General features: G+C 36.5%; 1 protein-coding gene across 1 annotated transcript in view; it reads left to right on the top strand.

Annotated features, from left to right (window-relative positions):
• The window catches only part of EML4 (echinoderm microtubule associated protein like 4), a 96313-nt gene that overhangs the window by 61192 nt on the left and 21429 nt on the right, over positions 1-13692 (top strand). Inside the window, exons 11-17 of the mRNA XM_010004968.1 lie at positions 3746-3895; positions 5357-5426; positions 6775-6885; positions 8611-8706; positions 10710-10844; positions 11076-11211; positions 12939-13090. Of these exons, the coding sequence (XP_010003270.1) occupies positions 3746-3895; positions 5357-5426; positions 6775-6885; positions 8611-8706; positions 10710-10844; positions 11076-11211; positions 12939-13090 (850 nt within the window). The remainder of the gene's footprint in view (positions 1-3745; positions 3896-5356; positions 5427-6774; positions 6886-8610; positions 8707-10709; positions 10845-11075; positions 11212-12938; positions 13091-13692) is intronic.

Genomic DNA, 13692 nt, shown 5'->3' with positions numbered 1-13692 from the left:
TTAATTAATTTGATTTGCCCTACAAACATCCAAGGGCTAGAACTGATATAGTAGAGGAAGATCAGATCTACTTTTTCAGCAGCAGTGAGGAGTTTGGACTGATGAAAAATGATCATGAAATCACACCCTAAGTTAAGTACGTGCAAATCCCAGTGTGGACATCCTAATTTAATGTCCAAGGACCTTAAATTCAGGTTAAACCAGTTTCCTTCTCAAGGCTAATAAAAGTTAAAAAAAAATAAATAAATCTAGTCTGCACACACTGTCCATATGTTTTTGGAAGCTGTTTATGGAAATGCCATCATAGTTCAGAGTGTAGGATATCTTTTGGATATAGTGGTAGAGCTTATTGGTCTCTATGAAGTTGCATAATTATTCTTCAGTTTTGGAGGTAAGAGGACACAGCAGCTGCAGATCTTGTACTTCAAGCACAGGTTTAGCAAGGGAAAGAAATCTGCAAGCCAGCTGTAATTTTCAAATATGATGGCAAACCAAAGGCTGTGCATCTTAATAAAAAGGCATGGGGACACTGATTCACAGAGTATTTTAGTAATGTCAGTTTTCTGCAACTGAAAGCTCAACTGAGTGTTGAACTGTTCAATCTGGAAGTGTTGCTTTGAGCACCTTTAATTCTTCTGCCCTCTGGATGATTGTTAATTAGGCTTTCCTTCAATATTATTGTTTTGGAAAACGCCGATCAATTATAAACAACTTCAAGTCAAGAACAGAAGGGTTCTTGGTGTGGGTTTTTTGTTTGGGCTCTTTCTTTGTTTTCGTTTGTTTGTTTGATTTGGGAGGGAGGTGTCCTTTTTAGATCAGCTGTGTCCTACAGGTGCATTCAGGTACTGATATCCAGTACTGTAGGTTCAACAGAACACACTTGGCTTTTGTCTGCTCTGCAGATTACTGTCAATTGAAGAAAGACCTAAGACCTAAGCTGCTTGACAAGGTAAAGCAGCTCATTGGGAAGTCTGAGCTCTTGACTGTGTCTGGTTTCTGAGTGGTTTCCTGTAAATTTAATAATGTAGTTAGGGTATCCCCACTTTGTAGTGCAGTCTTCCCTAGTGTACTTCAGAACTAGTTAAAGTGTATCTGGCATTCCTAGTAATAGCGAAATAGACTTATTTAGCAGCTGCAGAGGTCACAATCAGGGCTGCTGTTGACAGCCTTTATAGACTTTATAGTCTCTTTTTCTCAACGGATAGGAGCTCAATTTCTGGAGGGTGTTTGTGAGTCTGTCTTACAGATTACATTTAGCACTGATACTCTTCTTTCTAAGAATAATTGAAGTCAGCAGTAAATATACTGTTGAGCTCTGCTGTATCACTTTTCATGAGGGCCACTGCTATTCTTAGCCAATTAAAAACAAACAAACAAGCAAAACAGCACCAAAATTAAAAGCTGTTATGCATATCAAATGTTATGAAAAAGCAGTCTCTGTAATTGGTGAGAAACATTCACAATATGAAGACAACTATCTCCAAATTTCCCTAGTTGAAATATCAGTCTCAATGAAATCTTCGTGTTGAAGTTCAGTGAAAATTGGGTGTCAGAGTTGTGACACCCCTTTTTCTGTAGAGAGAGACAATCAATTATTGTATTAGTGTATCTGCTCCTTTGTTCTGAGTCTGTGGAGAAGGGAAGAACTGCTGTGGAGCAACAACCCTTCTCATTTTCTCTCAAGATAGTCTGGGATGGAGAATGAACGAAGCAAAAAATTTCTCCCACAAAGCAGGTTGTTCCTTTATATGCTCCTAAAAAGCACACTCCTAGAAAATGTATTTGCTCTTTATTGTGTAGGAGAGGTACAGGATAGGAATGGACTGAGAAAATGTGACCATTTCATGCAGCCTCATGAATTCAGAGCTCAGTGGTGGGTGCCAAAATATTTAGCCTCATCTCTGCATAGTAGAATTCTGCTATGGAAAGGCATGTTTGCGTAAATCATTAACACTTTTCTAGGATGAATGTTCAAAGATGTCAATCTTAATAAGTTCTTATCAATACACTCCCTATTGTATACAGCAGGTTAACAAGATCTGCCTTTCTCCTTTGAGAATGCGTTTAGAAGAGTGTTCTTCATGCCACAGGATAGAAAAAATATTTTCATTGGTTTGTAGCCTGTCGTTTTTGAAAGTTTCGTGGTCTGGTTGTTTTGATTTGTTTTTTTTATAAAAGGCCTCTCTGAAGTTTTTCTTTTTTGTTCCATCAGTGTTTAAAAGAAGAAAGAGGAGAATTCAGTGGGAAAGTAAACAGTGGTGGAGGAGAAATAGGCGTGCTTTTTTCCTGCCCTCTGCATTGTGTTGTGTCAGCATTTCTCTTCATATCACTTACGAAACAAGCCAGTCAATAATATCTGCTTCAGAGGAGCCAGAGTTCTTCTATAATAAAAGGAAGTCAGCAAGATACAAAGCTATTTTCTTTTCTGTACTCTTTAGGTGATCTAGTTGATAACTGAATGCAGTGTCCCTCTCCGAACTGCTGTTTAGTTACAGCATGTGTTTAACCTTACAAGTGTTTCTGTGGTATAGCAGTGCTGTGATTTGATGGGACTGCAAAAGAGGAAAGATAGCTTGCTGGGAAATGATGGCACTGGAAATGGTGTGGTGGTGGTGGTCAGTGTAAGAGATAAGAGTTTGCATATTCCCTAATGCACCTGTTGTCATGTATGAGAAAGGGTCAGCTTCATCCATCCAGCTTTCTCCATGTGGGTCTTTGACTTCCTTTATATACCTGATTGACCAGGACCTAAGGCTCAGAATCCTCTAGCTAGCATTGCTTAATGTATTTCCCATATTACCCTTGCTGTTGCAGGTGTACTAGTTGGCCATGAAGATGGGGGGCTCTCTAAAATGCAGGACATAACAGAAAAATGGTATTTTTTTGACGCTACAGAGGTACTGTTAAAGTCTGAATTTTGATGTTAATCGTATGTAGGGACCCTGGGAATTGAAATACAGGCACTCACATGAATAGCTATGTGAAGAAAACTCCACTTGATTCAAAGAAATAATAAGTTGTCATAACATTTGATTAGTGCTATCCAAGGTTGGTTCACAGTGTGTAAAACTTTTGAATGTCTTTAGAAGTCATGCAAGTTTCCTACAGAAATTACCCATTTTATATACTTGGGGTGGATTTGGCTAGAATATTTTTCACTGTCAGTTCCTTTTGAGTTTTGTTTGGTTTTGCAATCCTCTAAAACAGTCTAAATAGATATTTCCTGAACTTGGCAGCTGCTATGCAGAAGCTTACCTTCTTCTGAAGGACATTAGGAATTTTCACATACTTGCTATAAAAGGCCAAATGGAAGAAATACTTGGGTGCCCGGGTGCAGACACAGCTCAGTTGCTGTAGAAATGTTAAGCCAGCACAGTAAGTCCTGCTATTACCTAATGAAACTTCACACGGAGATTTATATAAAATGACACCACTGTGTTGGTTTTACTTCAGTGTGCCTTAATACTGGATTTTTAACAGCAATGAACGTTACTTTTTAGGGGATTTGATTTCTTGAAGTCCAATTACATGGGATTTGTTTTTGTTTGTTTATTTAAACTGTGTTGCTGAAATTGTGCTTAGTTCCAGAGGAAAAACATAAAGAGCATTTGCTGACATGAGAACTCTTTAGGAAATGTTTTTTAAATAATAATAATAATTTTTAAAAGGTTTAGTTGTGTTGGTTTGTTTTTTCTGATGTGTAATGGTTATGAAAACCTTGACTTAAAAAAAAATAAATGTGTAGATATGGATATCGTGGAAGAGACTGTCGAGCCAATGTTTACCTCCTTCCTACGGGAGAAATTGTATATTTCATAGCATCAGTGGTGGTACTATTTAACTATGAGGAGAGAACTCAGCGACACTACTTGGGTCACACAGACTGCGTTAAATGGTTAGTATATAACAATTGCATGTGAGTATATGTGTAATAATGCAGAAATGGATTTTGTATTCTCTCTTACTGTATGTGTATATGAGCTCATTAATGTCATCATAATTGTAGTTACTTTCTTTTTCATCAGTCTCAGTAGATTTCTCGGTAGTAGACATTGCACAAATGAACAGTGACAGAGCAGTCCATGCTAGCTTAGGGTTTCTGGCTTAAAAGTAAAACAGGATAGGCAGCCAATCTAAGAGTGCCAGATTAGAGAAAGGATCTTTGTGTAAATTATTCTAAACACATGTCCCAGAAATTGAAATTCTGTATCAGTGACTTACAGGCAGTATGGCAAAGGTGTAGTCTTAAAGGTGAGTTAGAAAACAAGAGGGAAAACTGAGCAACGATTTTTGTCATGTTTTGGTGGATTCCCCATCCAACTAGAAAGATGGTCTGGGAAATCAGAAAGATATTTGCAAAACCAGAGAATCAGGGAAGCCCGAGCCAATGTCATTGTGGGTATAAAGGCAGTTGCTGACTTCACAGTGTTGGTCTGAAGAACAGTGTACATAATGTAATTGTGAACGTAAGCTCCCTACTGTAACTGAATGGAGAAGAGTTGCCATCTAAACCTCTTTTCTCGTGGCTGAGCTTTGAGAACTGTAATTGCTTCCCATGGGAGGAATGCTGTCAATTTTATGTTCTTCACTTTCATTCAAAAAACTAGACTGAATTGTAAATTATTTTGGTGTCCGTCATTCTAAGCTCTTCAGGCCCCCCCCTGCTCCTCCTTTCCTGTTTCAAGGGCTTTTTTCACTTCTGTAATTTTACAAATAAAGCCAAAAAGAAGGTCAGTCCAAAAAATCACAAGGACTAAGAGGATGTGCACTCTGAAATCTGTTTTTTCATATTAGCTCCAAAGCAAAAAGTGATAAGTAAAAGCAGGTTTGTTCTTACACTAGTAGTGCACTGTACTGGAGAACTTCATTAGTACAATTACGTCAGTAAGTCATTTCAAGTGGCAATAATCCCTGACTCCTGGGTGCACATGCCTGCAGCCAACTTTTCAGCTTTTTTTTTTTCCCCCCAGGTTCATGTTATCTGTATTTAGTGTCAATAAATATAGCACATAACTGCATGTTAGGATGTTCATCATGAAACAATGTATGTTTTGTTACAGTGGACTCCTGATATAGTGCTTCAGGAGTAGTAGTACAGTACTATATACTGCTATATACTTTGATTTGTCAGAGCACATGTGGAGCTGGTTGTGTGCCAGCATCCATCTACCCACCAGTACAGTGTGTAATTAAATAGTCTGATGAAAAACATTCAAGCTGTCTCATTAAAAGTGGGATTTAGGATCATAAGTGTCTTCATGGGCTTCTGTTGAGGAAAAAAAAAATAATACAAAAAAACCTCTCAGTTTTGAAGACCTACGACAGCAAAAGCAAGTCATATTTCTGTCTGTCTTAGTCTTGCAGTTCATCCAGACAAAATTAGAATTGCAACAGGACAGTTAGCTGGAGTGGATAAAGATGGAAGGGTAAGTAATAGAGCTGTTGAGCAGTAGTATCTTGTTTTCAAAATTAGGAAAAAGTGTTGGGTTTTTTTTTGATTCTCACTGTGACCTTCTGTTTGCAGTTTATTTTATGCACTGCATTTACTGAGATATTTTGCTGTTTCTAAGGTAACAGCCTATATCTTTAGCAAACAACAGTAACAACTAATCATTCAGCCATAAATCAAAAAGAGCAGAAGCTCATAAAGTCCTATATTTGTGATACAGGAACTCAATTTTAATTCTGCAAGCAAATGTGAAGCTTGTAATTCATGTATAAGTCCACATCACTTCTGTCTCATTTCTTTCAGTAAGTGGAGTCAGTGGAAAGCAAGTCCCCAGTTCTGTGGGTCTTTGTACTCTTAAAGCTTAATGAAATAGGCAACCAACTTTTGAGAATTCATGAAAGGTGTGTCGAGCTTTCCTACAAAAGAGCATTTAAATGCTCTTGTCCCTGGCTATTGGTGAACTGTCAGAATTGGAATAATTGGGTTATCCTCATGAAGTTGCAGACAGAGGAAAAAAAAGAGGGGGGGGGAAGATAACTATGAGGTGTAGAAACACGTTAAATATAACCCTTATTCAGATGTCCAAATTAATTTCTTAAATTTTGTAAGAAATTGATGTGTGTTTTTTTGTATTAGACACTGTTAGGATTTCCACTGAGTATTTGACTGTCTTGTTAGGGCTGGTTGGTTTGTGGTTTGTTTTTTCATCAGTGGAATGATTTGTCATCACTTTCTTTGGTGAATGCTGGCCTTAAGCCAACTCAATTTCCACTGTATTTGTGATTGTTTCACATTTGTGAAGATGAGCTGGTTTGGGAATAGTGTTTGTGTGCAATATAACCATGGAGATTTTAACTGAGTGGTTGGTGATGGTTAGGGGACTTGGTGCACCAGGGTGTTGGGGTGTTTTTTCCTATTTTATGTATTAAAAAAACCCTGAAGTTTGATAATTATTTTCAGTTGTTGTACAAGATTGCTAGGTCTGGGGTCTGAAATGCAAGATGACGCTTCCATTATTTGTTCAGTTACTTAAATGGGGCAAAAGGTTTATTTTCACAACTACCAAATGCCACCATACCTGATTTCTAGCCTCAACAGCACCACTGCCATGTTTGTAGCCCAGACACAGGGAGCAAGATTGTCTTGACTCTCACCTTTTGAGCTTCAAGATAGCACTCAGTGGCATCTTTAGCACAGGTCATCCTGCATTTCAATCTGCAGTTTTTTGTAAATCAGGTAGCCCCTGCTTAGCAAACCTTGACACCTGCACGTGATGCTGCTTTCACTGTTGATGACGCTGTTTGTCCCGTTGCTTTTTCACGCAGCCTCTGCAGCCCCACGTTAGGGTTTGGGACTCGGTGAGCCTGGTGACGCTGCAGGTTATCGGCCTCGGGACTTTCGAACGAGGAGTGGGGTGTTTGGACTTCTCAAAGGCGGTAAGATGGGCGTGATCGTTTGGGGTGTTGAATGAGGGATCCGATGCTAAAATGGGAAGGAGATCTCTGGAGATTTTTTGCAGGTAGTTTTCTAGCTGATCTGTTTTGGTACTAAAAGTGTGTCAGTAAAGCTTATGTGTGCTTTATAAAAACAGCGGACAGCGAGCTGGCTGGTAAAACAGGAAATTGCATATGTAATTGTGGTAACAAACTAGCACAGTGAATAAACAGCAGGCGAGAAAAGCCTTACCTAGAAATTGAAGTCTGTGCTGGGTTTGGTGGTTTGGTTTTCTTTATGAGGGGCTTGGGTTTTTGTTTTGTGTGTTAAAAGCAAGTTTGTTAGTGACGTTCATGAAAACCAAATTATAGTGAGTTCTGATAGGGTAACTTTTCTTCTTGCACAGCTGGGGTAAGGGGTTTTTTATCCACCAACAGGAAATTAAAAAAAATAAATAATTATATTGTACTATTTTTTTCCTGTAGAATAAGTTGTTCAGTTTGTGCCTTTACTTTTACATGTAAGAAAAAAAACACCTTAAAAAAACATCTTGGTATTGGGGTCACAGGATTTATCAGAAAAATCAGTAGCAAATGGAGGTGAACTACTTAGCATTTATAAATGTCTTATTTCAAAATTGGCAATGAGTTTATTTTTGTGTAAAATATGTATATATTTTAATCCTTAAGCTGCCTTTGTACTTTTGCCAAAGGACTAATACATATCAGGCCTCCTGAAAACCCAGGCTGTGATTCTTGCATCCCAGCAAGAAGAATTAGTACATATAAAATATTCAGAAAAAGAACATCTACTGTATTTTGCTAAAAGAGGAGGGGATTCACAGGACAGCTGAGGTGAGAAGGGAGATTTGGAGATCAGCTCATCCACTGTCCTGCTCACAGCAGGCTCAGCCAGAGCAGGCTGCTCAGGGCTCTGGTCCAAGTAGGTTTTGAGTATTTTCAAGGATGGAGATGTAACAGTCTTTCTGGGTGACCTATCTGAAATAAATACGTACACATTGAAGTGTTGTTAAGTTAGTTTCCTCTAGCTTTTGTCTTTCAGTAAATAAAAAATTTATTTTTTTAAAAACACAAATAGAGAGTAGCATAAATAAAAGCGAATACTGTGAAATACTGTCATGCCTGTCGCTCTAATACAACTTTATACTCAGACATATATATATTTCAAGATTAATAAATACATGTTACATCATTTTAAAAAACAAAATAAAGAAAACACTAAGGAATTTTTTGCATTTAAGAAAGAAACACAAGTGGAGCTGTGTGTCCGTGCTCTGAGACCTGAGGAAAAAAACAGCCTATTTGCAGAATAGAAAAAGGGAAGAACCTCTTTGCGATTAGCATGATATTGCAAACAAGGAAAAAAAATCAATCAAAAATGCCCACAAAAAAAAAACCAACACCAAAAAAACAAACTGAAAGGGGTAGATTTGGTAAGATGCTGTTAAAGCTGTTAAAGCTTTCCTAGAATATTATTTGAAGCACAGTCATTTTTGTGAGTTTATCCTTATTCCCAAATGAAGTCCCAGATTTTATCTGTCCATCTGTAAGAGAAAAGAAAACAGATATATTGAGCTTAAATTTGCTTAAAAAGGACTTGATTAATTTAAGTTTGTACTTTTGTGGTTTTTAATATACTACTCTCCTGTCCTGTTTCTAAATACAGTATGATAGTACAACACTTCTTATTTTTTCTTTTTCCTGTAGGATTCTGGTACTCATTTGTGTGTAGTTGATGACTCTAATGAGCATATGCTTACTGTATGGGATTGGCAGAGGAAATCAAAAATAGCAGAAATAAAGGTAAATATTGCACAAATTAATATTCTGAAATACAAGCGGTTTTATTCCCATAAATACAGCAGTTTATGAGACGCATTTAATCTAACTTGGAAACTGCAATGGTGTAATGCTGCGGACGTGTAAGGGCACAAAAGAAATGTATTCTCAACTTGTATATTGGAAGAATTTTCAATATTTGAGTGCTTATAATGATATTTTACTCATAACTGAAAGCCAATCAATTTCTCTGATATTTTCCTAATTAAAAATCCTGGGGAACTTTAAGAAACTGAAGTGATTATTCGATCTCTAGTTGTTTGTTGTTTTTTTTTTTTTAAGTTACATTTTTAGTAATTCTTTATTTTCGTTTTTGTATGAATCAAGCTCCATACATTGATTCTTGGTACATGTGTCTCTTCTCATTGAAGTCCATTAGTACTTTTGTAGATTGCAGTCTTGCCTGCCTACCTCTATCTTTCATAGCCTAAATTTCTGATCCATGAGAAGAGTTCAGAGATGTTAATGTAAGCACTTGGTTTTCGTGTAATGTATATGGAATGGATGTGGAACTGAGTATTTTATAGTTCTCTTTAATCATGGGTCAACAAGTGGGATACTCTACAGACATATATGTCTATGTGGTTACAAACTTGCAATTTGAGATCATAGAATCAGCTTGGTTTTACCCTTAAAAAAAATTTATTTTGGCCAGTACTAATTATATTCGATTCTGTAAGTTTTAATATAATTCTAGGTCCGTATTTTTATTTTATTTCTTATATTACTGTAAAGCTATTTGGCATAAGCCTTGCATTTCACATTTTATTGCTATTGTGTTTTGACTGTATTCACCCCCCAGAGAGTTCCATGGTATTTCAGAATTGGCTAAAAACAAATTGTCAGGAACAGCTAGCCCTTCAGTACTTACTCATATTTAGGGCTTGATCTTGCAGTATCTTCACCACCTTCCACAATAGATACTGGGAGCAGAGTTCCATCCTTTGAACTAGGGTGCAAAACCTCTTCCCATCTGAACTTGATGACATTTTTCAGTCCTTACTTTACAAATTCTTTGTGCATGTAGCAGATCCGCACATGCAGAGGAAACTGTGTGTGAAAAGCATAATTCAATAAATACGGCCATTAACAAGAAACGAAACTTAAGAAGGTTGTTTTCCTAAAGTGAACAAAAAATGGTGGAGTGGGAAAGGATACTCCCACGGGTTCTGATTCAGCAGCACTTTTATGTATGTTCCTTTAAAGTATGAGCTTAAATCCCACAGAAGTAAATGCATTGATGCATTTACTTAAGTGTTTCATGGAGTCCTTGCCTCCGGCAGATTGTCTTCAAAGGCAGTTTGGTTGAATATACATTAGAAGTTAGATAAATGACCAATCAGCTTGTTATGTTTGTAAAATCCTATTGGTGTAGGATAAAATACTCACTGAAGTGTAAGTAATCCAGTGACAGTATATGCAGCCAGTAAAAATACAAATGTGGGACCCTGTGTTTCAGAGTTTTGAGTTTTGAAGGCTTCTTTTTTTCTTCTTCGTGAGGAGGAAAGCAGAGGAAAAAGAATGGTGGATATAATCCTACTATGTTACCATTGTCTCACTTGCTTCTGTCACATTTTGTTATCCAGAATAGCAGACTGGTCTGTGTAAAAACTAAGGAGGGTTTTCAACCCAAGTAAGTGGCCTTTACACATCTTTCACTTTCCATGGCAGAACTCTTAGCTACTCCTGAGCAGAAGCTGTTATGATTTTAAAAGTGAATGTAAAACCCTGACTTCTACTGAAGTTTTATAAAGATCTCCTATGAGTGTAAAAATATCAATATATATATATGAAATGGTATGTGCAATTATTCAGGCAGTTGATTTAAAACGGAACACTTGCGGATTCTTTCAAGCATACAATGAGCTGTGTAGTTCCTCGTATCTGTATTCTGAAACTTGGGATTCCACATGTATTTTTAGTAGTTAGTGCTCCATGAATAAATATTATTTCAATTATAATTTCAGACTACAAATGAAGTTGTTCTTGCTGTAGAATTCCATCCAACTGATGCAAATACCATAATAACATGTGGAAAATCTCATATATTTTTCTGGACCTGGAGTGGCAATTCATTATCAAGGAAGCAAGGGATATTTGGGGTAAGAAATGTCTTGATATCAAGTTACTTTTAAATCAGTGGAATGATCTGCTCATGTTTTCTGTAAGTTTGCTCTCTTTTTACCATGTACTGTTTGAGCAGAGAGGTAAACAAACAACGAAGGTTAAAAAATTCTGATTAAATGTATTCAGGGTCTATGGGTGTGGATACATGATACTAATTACGTAAAAATACAAGCAGTTATCCCTTTCTTTTGCTCATTTTGTTTCAGAAATATGAAAAACCCAAATTTGTTCAGTGCTTGGCTTTTTTGGGAAATGGTGATGTGCTCACTGGAGACTCAGGTGGGATAATACTTATATGGGGCAAAACTACTGTAGAATCAACTTCAGGAAAAGGACCTAAAGGTAAGATACATTCATAGTTAATCACAGTTTTTATATAGTTTGTAGAAGAGAAACATAAAGGATTGCATTAGAAAAGGAACAGGGAAAAAGGCCCAACTAAGGTTGTTTGCTTCTTGGTGGTACTTCAAGTCGCATGCTGACTGAATAGCAATCTGAATAATTAAGACCGTACCTGAAGTGAATGAAAACTACGTTATCAAAATGTTTTGCGTTTAAAAAATGTGTAGTTAATCAGCTTTCCTTTCATCCTGTCATTTGAAAAAGGCTGTAGGATTGCTTTGAGGATTTTGCAAGCTACTTTTGCCTCTTAAGGTTTATGCTGTTCCATGCTCAGTTTCAGAGGAATACCAGTAAGCGTTTGAAGCTGATGTTAGTAGCACTCATATGTGAAGTAAAAAAAGAAAAAAGCATAGTTATACCAGTTATGCAAATAACAGTATCTGATTCAGTAGATATTCCAGTCTTGGCTGTAAAATATACTGTAAAACTTATTTTCTTTGTAATTTGTGTTAAACTTACTCTTTAGGAGAAAACTTTTGTAAAAAAGAAGGGAAAATTATTTGTTACCCAGCATATGCAGACCTGGCACAGTTAAGCCCTAAGGTAACTTATAAATTCAAGGATAATTTATTTTACTTGGCAGCTATTTCAAACGCTCTGGTCTAAAATGGTATGCCAGGAAAACATTCATGTAAAAAGTAAATTTTCAAAGGTATGTCTGTTTTTGTAGGTAAATCTTCTCATTCAAGCTAACTGCTATGGAAAAGTAATTTTACAACTTATCTAATGTTCAGTATTAAAGTTCTTGTGCAAAAATAACTTTTTCCCAGTATAACCTTAAAAGATATCAAATAGAACATTTATTTACATTGACTTAACTAAATATGGGATTTTTCAGTTGTTTTTTGACATTAGATTGGTCACAGGACTTGCTTAAAATCTTTTTCACAGTGTGAGAGCATGTTGACTGGAACAGACTTGAGCCATAGGCTGTCAGTGAAGTTAAGCTAGTATTTATTTTGGTGGTGTTTTAGGCTGTTTTTGTGATTGCTGTTTGAAAATACACAAGTCTCAAAGCAGCAGTCTTGCTTTTTTCCTACAGCAGTTCTTTTGAAACGAAGATCTGAAGAGGATGCAAAAGACTTCCTTTGCTGTCTTTGTTGTTTAATTTTCTCATCTCTTTTATTCTTCATAGGGTTTTCCTTTGGGTAGGCTGCTATATTGATAGATGCCAAATGCTGGTTGTGCTATTTTTAAGTGAGGCAACATCCAGCATTAGATACTAGGTTCATGCATCCTGGAAACTTTGCTATAAATAATTCATTTTTTATTCCCATAAGACTATAGACAGCAAGTCTTTGAGTTTCTTTTCATAAAGTATCTTTCAATTCTTTTTCTGATAATTACTTGATAATATTTATTAGCTGTGAAGGAAGGTTTCTCTTGTATTTGGCAAATAGTTCTTGTTGTTTTCAGAAGTTGTAGAGCAATCAATCTCAAAAAAAAATTTCTATTGAGAAAGGCAGCCTTTTTTTTATCATCCTGTAAGAAAACACTACCACCTTGTGTTTGCAATACTAATGTAATCCTAATAGCCTGACAGTCCAAATGTAATTATTTATTCTACACTGCTACTTTATTCTTCTGCCAAAAGAAACAGCTTCTTGTCAACCCCAGGTGAAAAAACAAGTGGTGTTCCTTATTTATTTTTTTGTGTGTGCATGTAGGAGTGTATCAGATAAGCAAACAAATCAAAGCTCACGATGGCAGTGTGTTCACACTGTGTCAAATGAGGAATGGGATGCTGCTAACTGGAGGTGGGAAAGACCGAAAGATCATCCTGTGGGATCATGATTTGAATCCTGAAAGGGAAATTGAGGTAAGAAAGAGACAAGTAAATTACTGTGAGCAAAGTATTGACTAGCAAGACAAAGTCCTCTTTGCCCTTTGGAGGATCTGTAGTTAGGATGATAGAATATCTTCTGGTTACTGTCTTCCTGAGTGGATGACAAATTGTTTACATTCTCACCCTATAAATGAGCCTGTAAAAGGCTCCCTTTTTTGAGGATATTCTTCAGTATTGCCTGTGTTTTTGTCTGGGGAAAGACAATGTTACTAGGATTTGAGGACTCTTAATAGAATTTTTTACATAAGGCAAACAATTGACGTGGTACATACGGTTGTTCTCTGGGACTTAATGAGCTATGTTGAGAATCTTGTTTTAGCTTTATCTTATAACAGGTGTTTATTGAATATGTATGTCTTTGTGATTTGGCTACATGGCAATTTTAGATAAGTGGAGATGAACTGGAAAAAATGATACATTGTGGATTTTAAAATACTGTTTTTTTCCCCTGAAATAAGTTGACTTCTTGAAATAATACGTAGTACTCAAACAGTTCTTCTAATAATACTTTACTCCACTTACCTAGTGTCCATTTTTAGCAGCATTTTTCCCTTAACATGTATAGTCATTACCTT

Source organism: Chaetura pelagica, unplaced genomic scaffold (genome assembly GCF_000747805.2).
Source record: "Chaetura pelagica isolate M959 unplaced genomic scaffold, ChaPel_1.0 scaffold13, whole genome shotgun sequence".
In the NCBI taxonomy this organism is placed as follows: domain Eukaryota; kingdom Metazoa; phylum Chordata; class Aves; order Apodiformes; family Apodidae; genus Chaetura; species Chaetura pelagica.
Note: the sequence above shows the minus strand (reverse complement) of the source record. Positions and strands in the feature narration are given on the sequence as shown.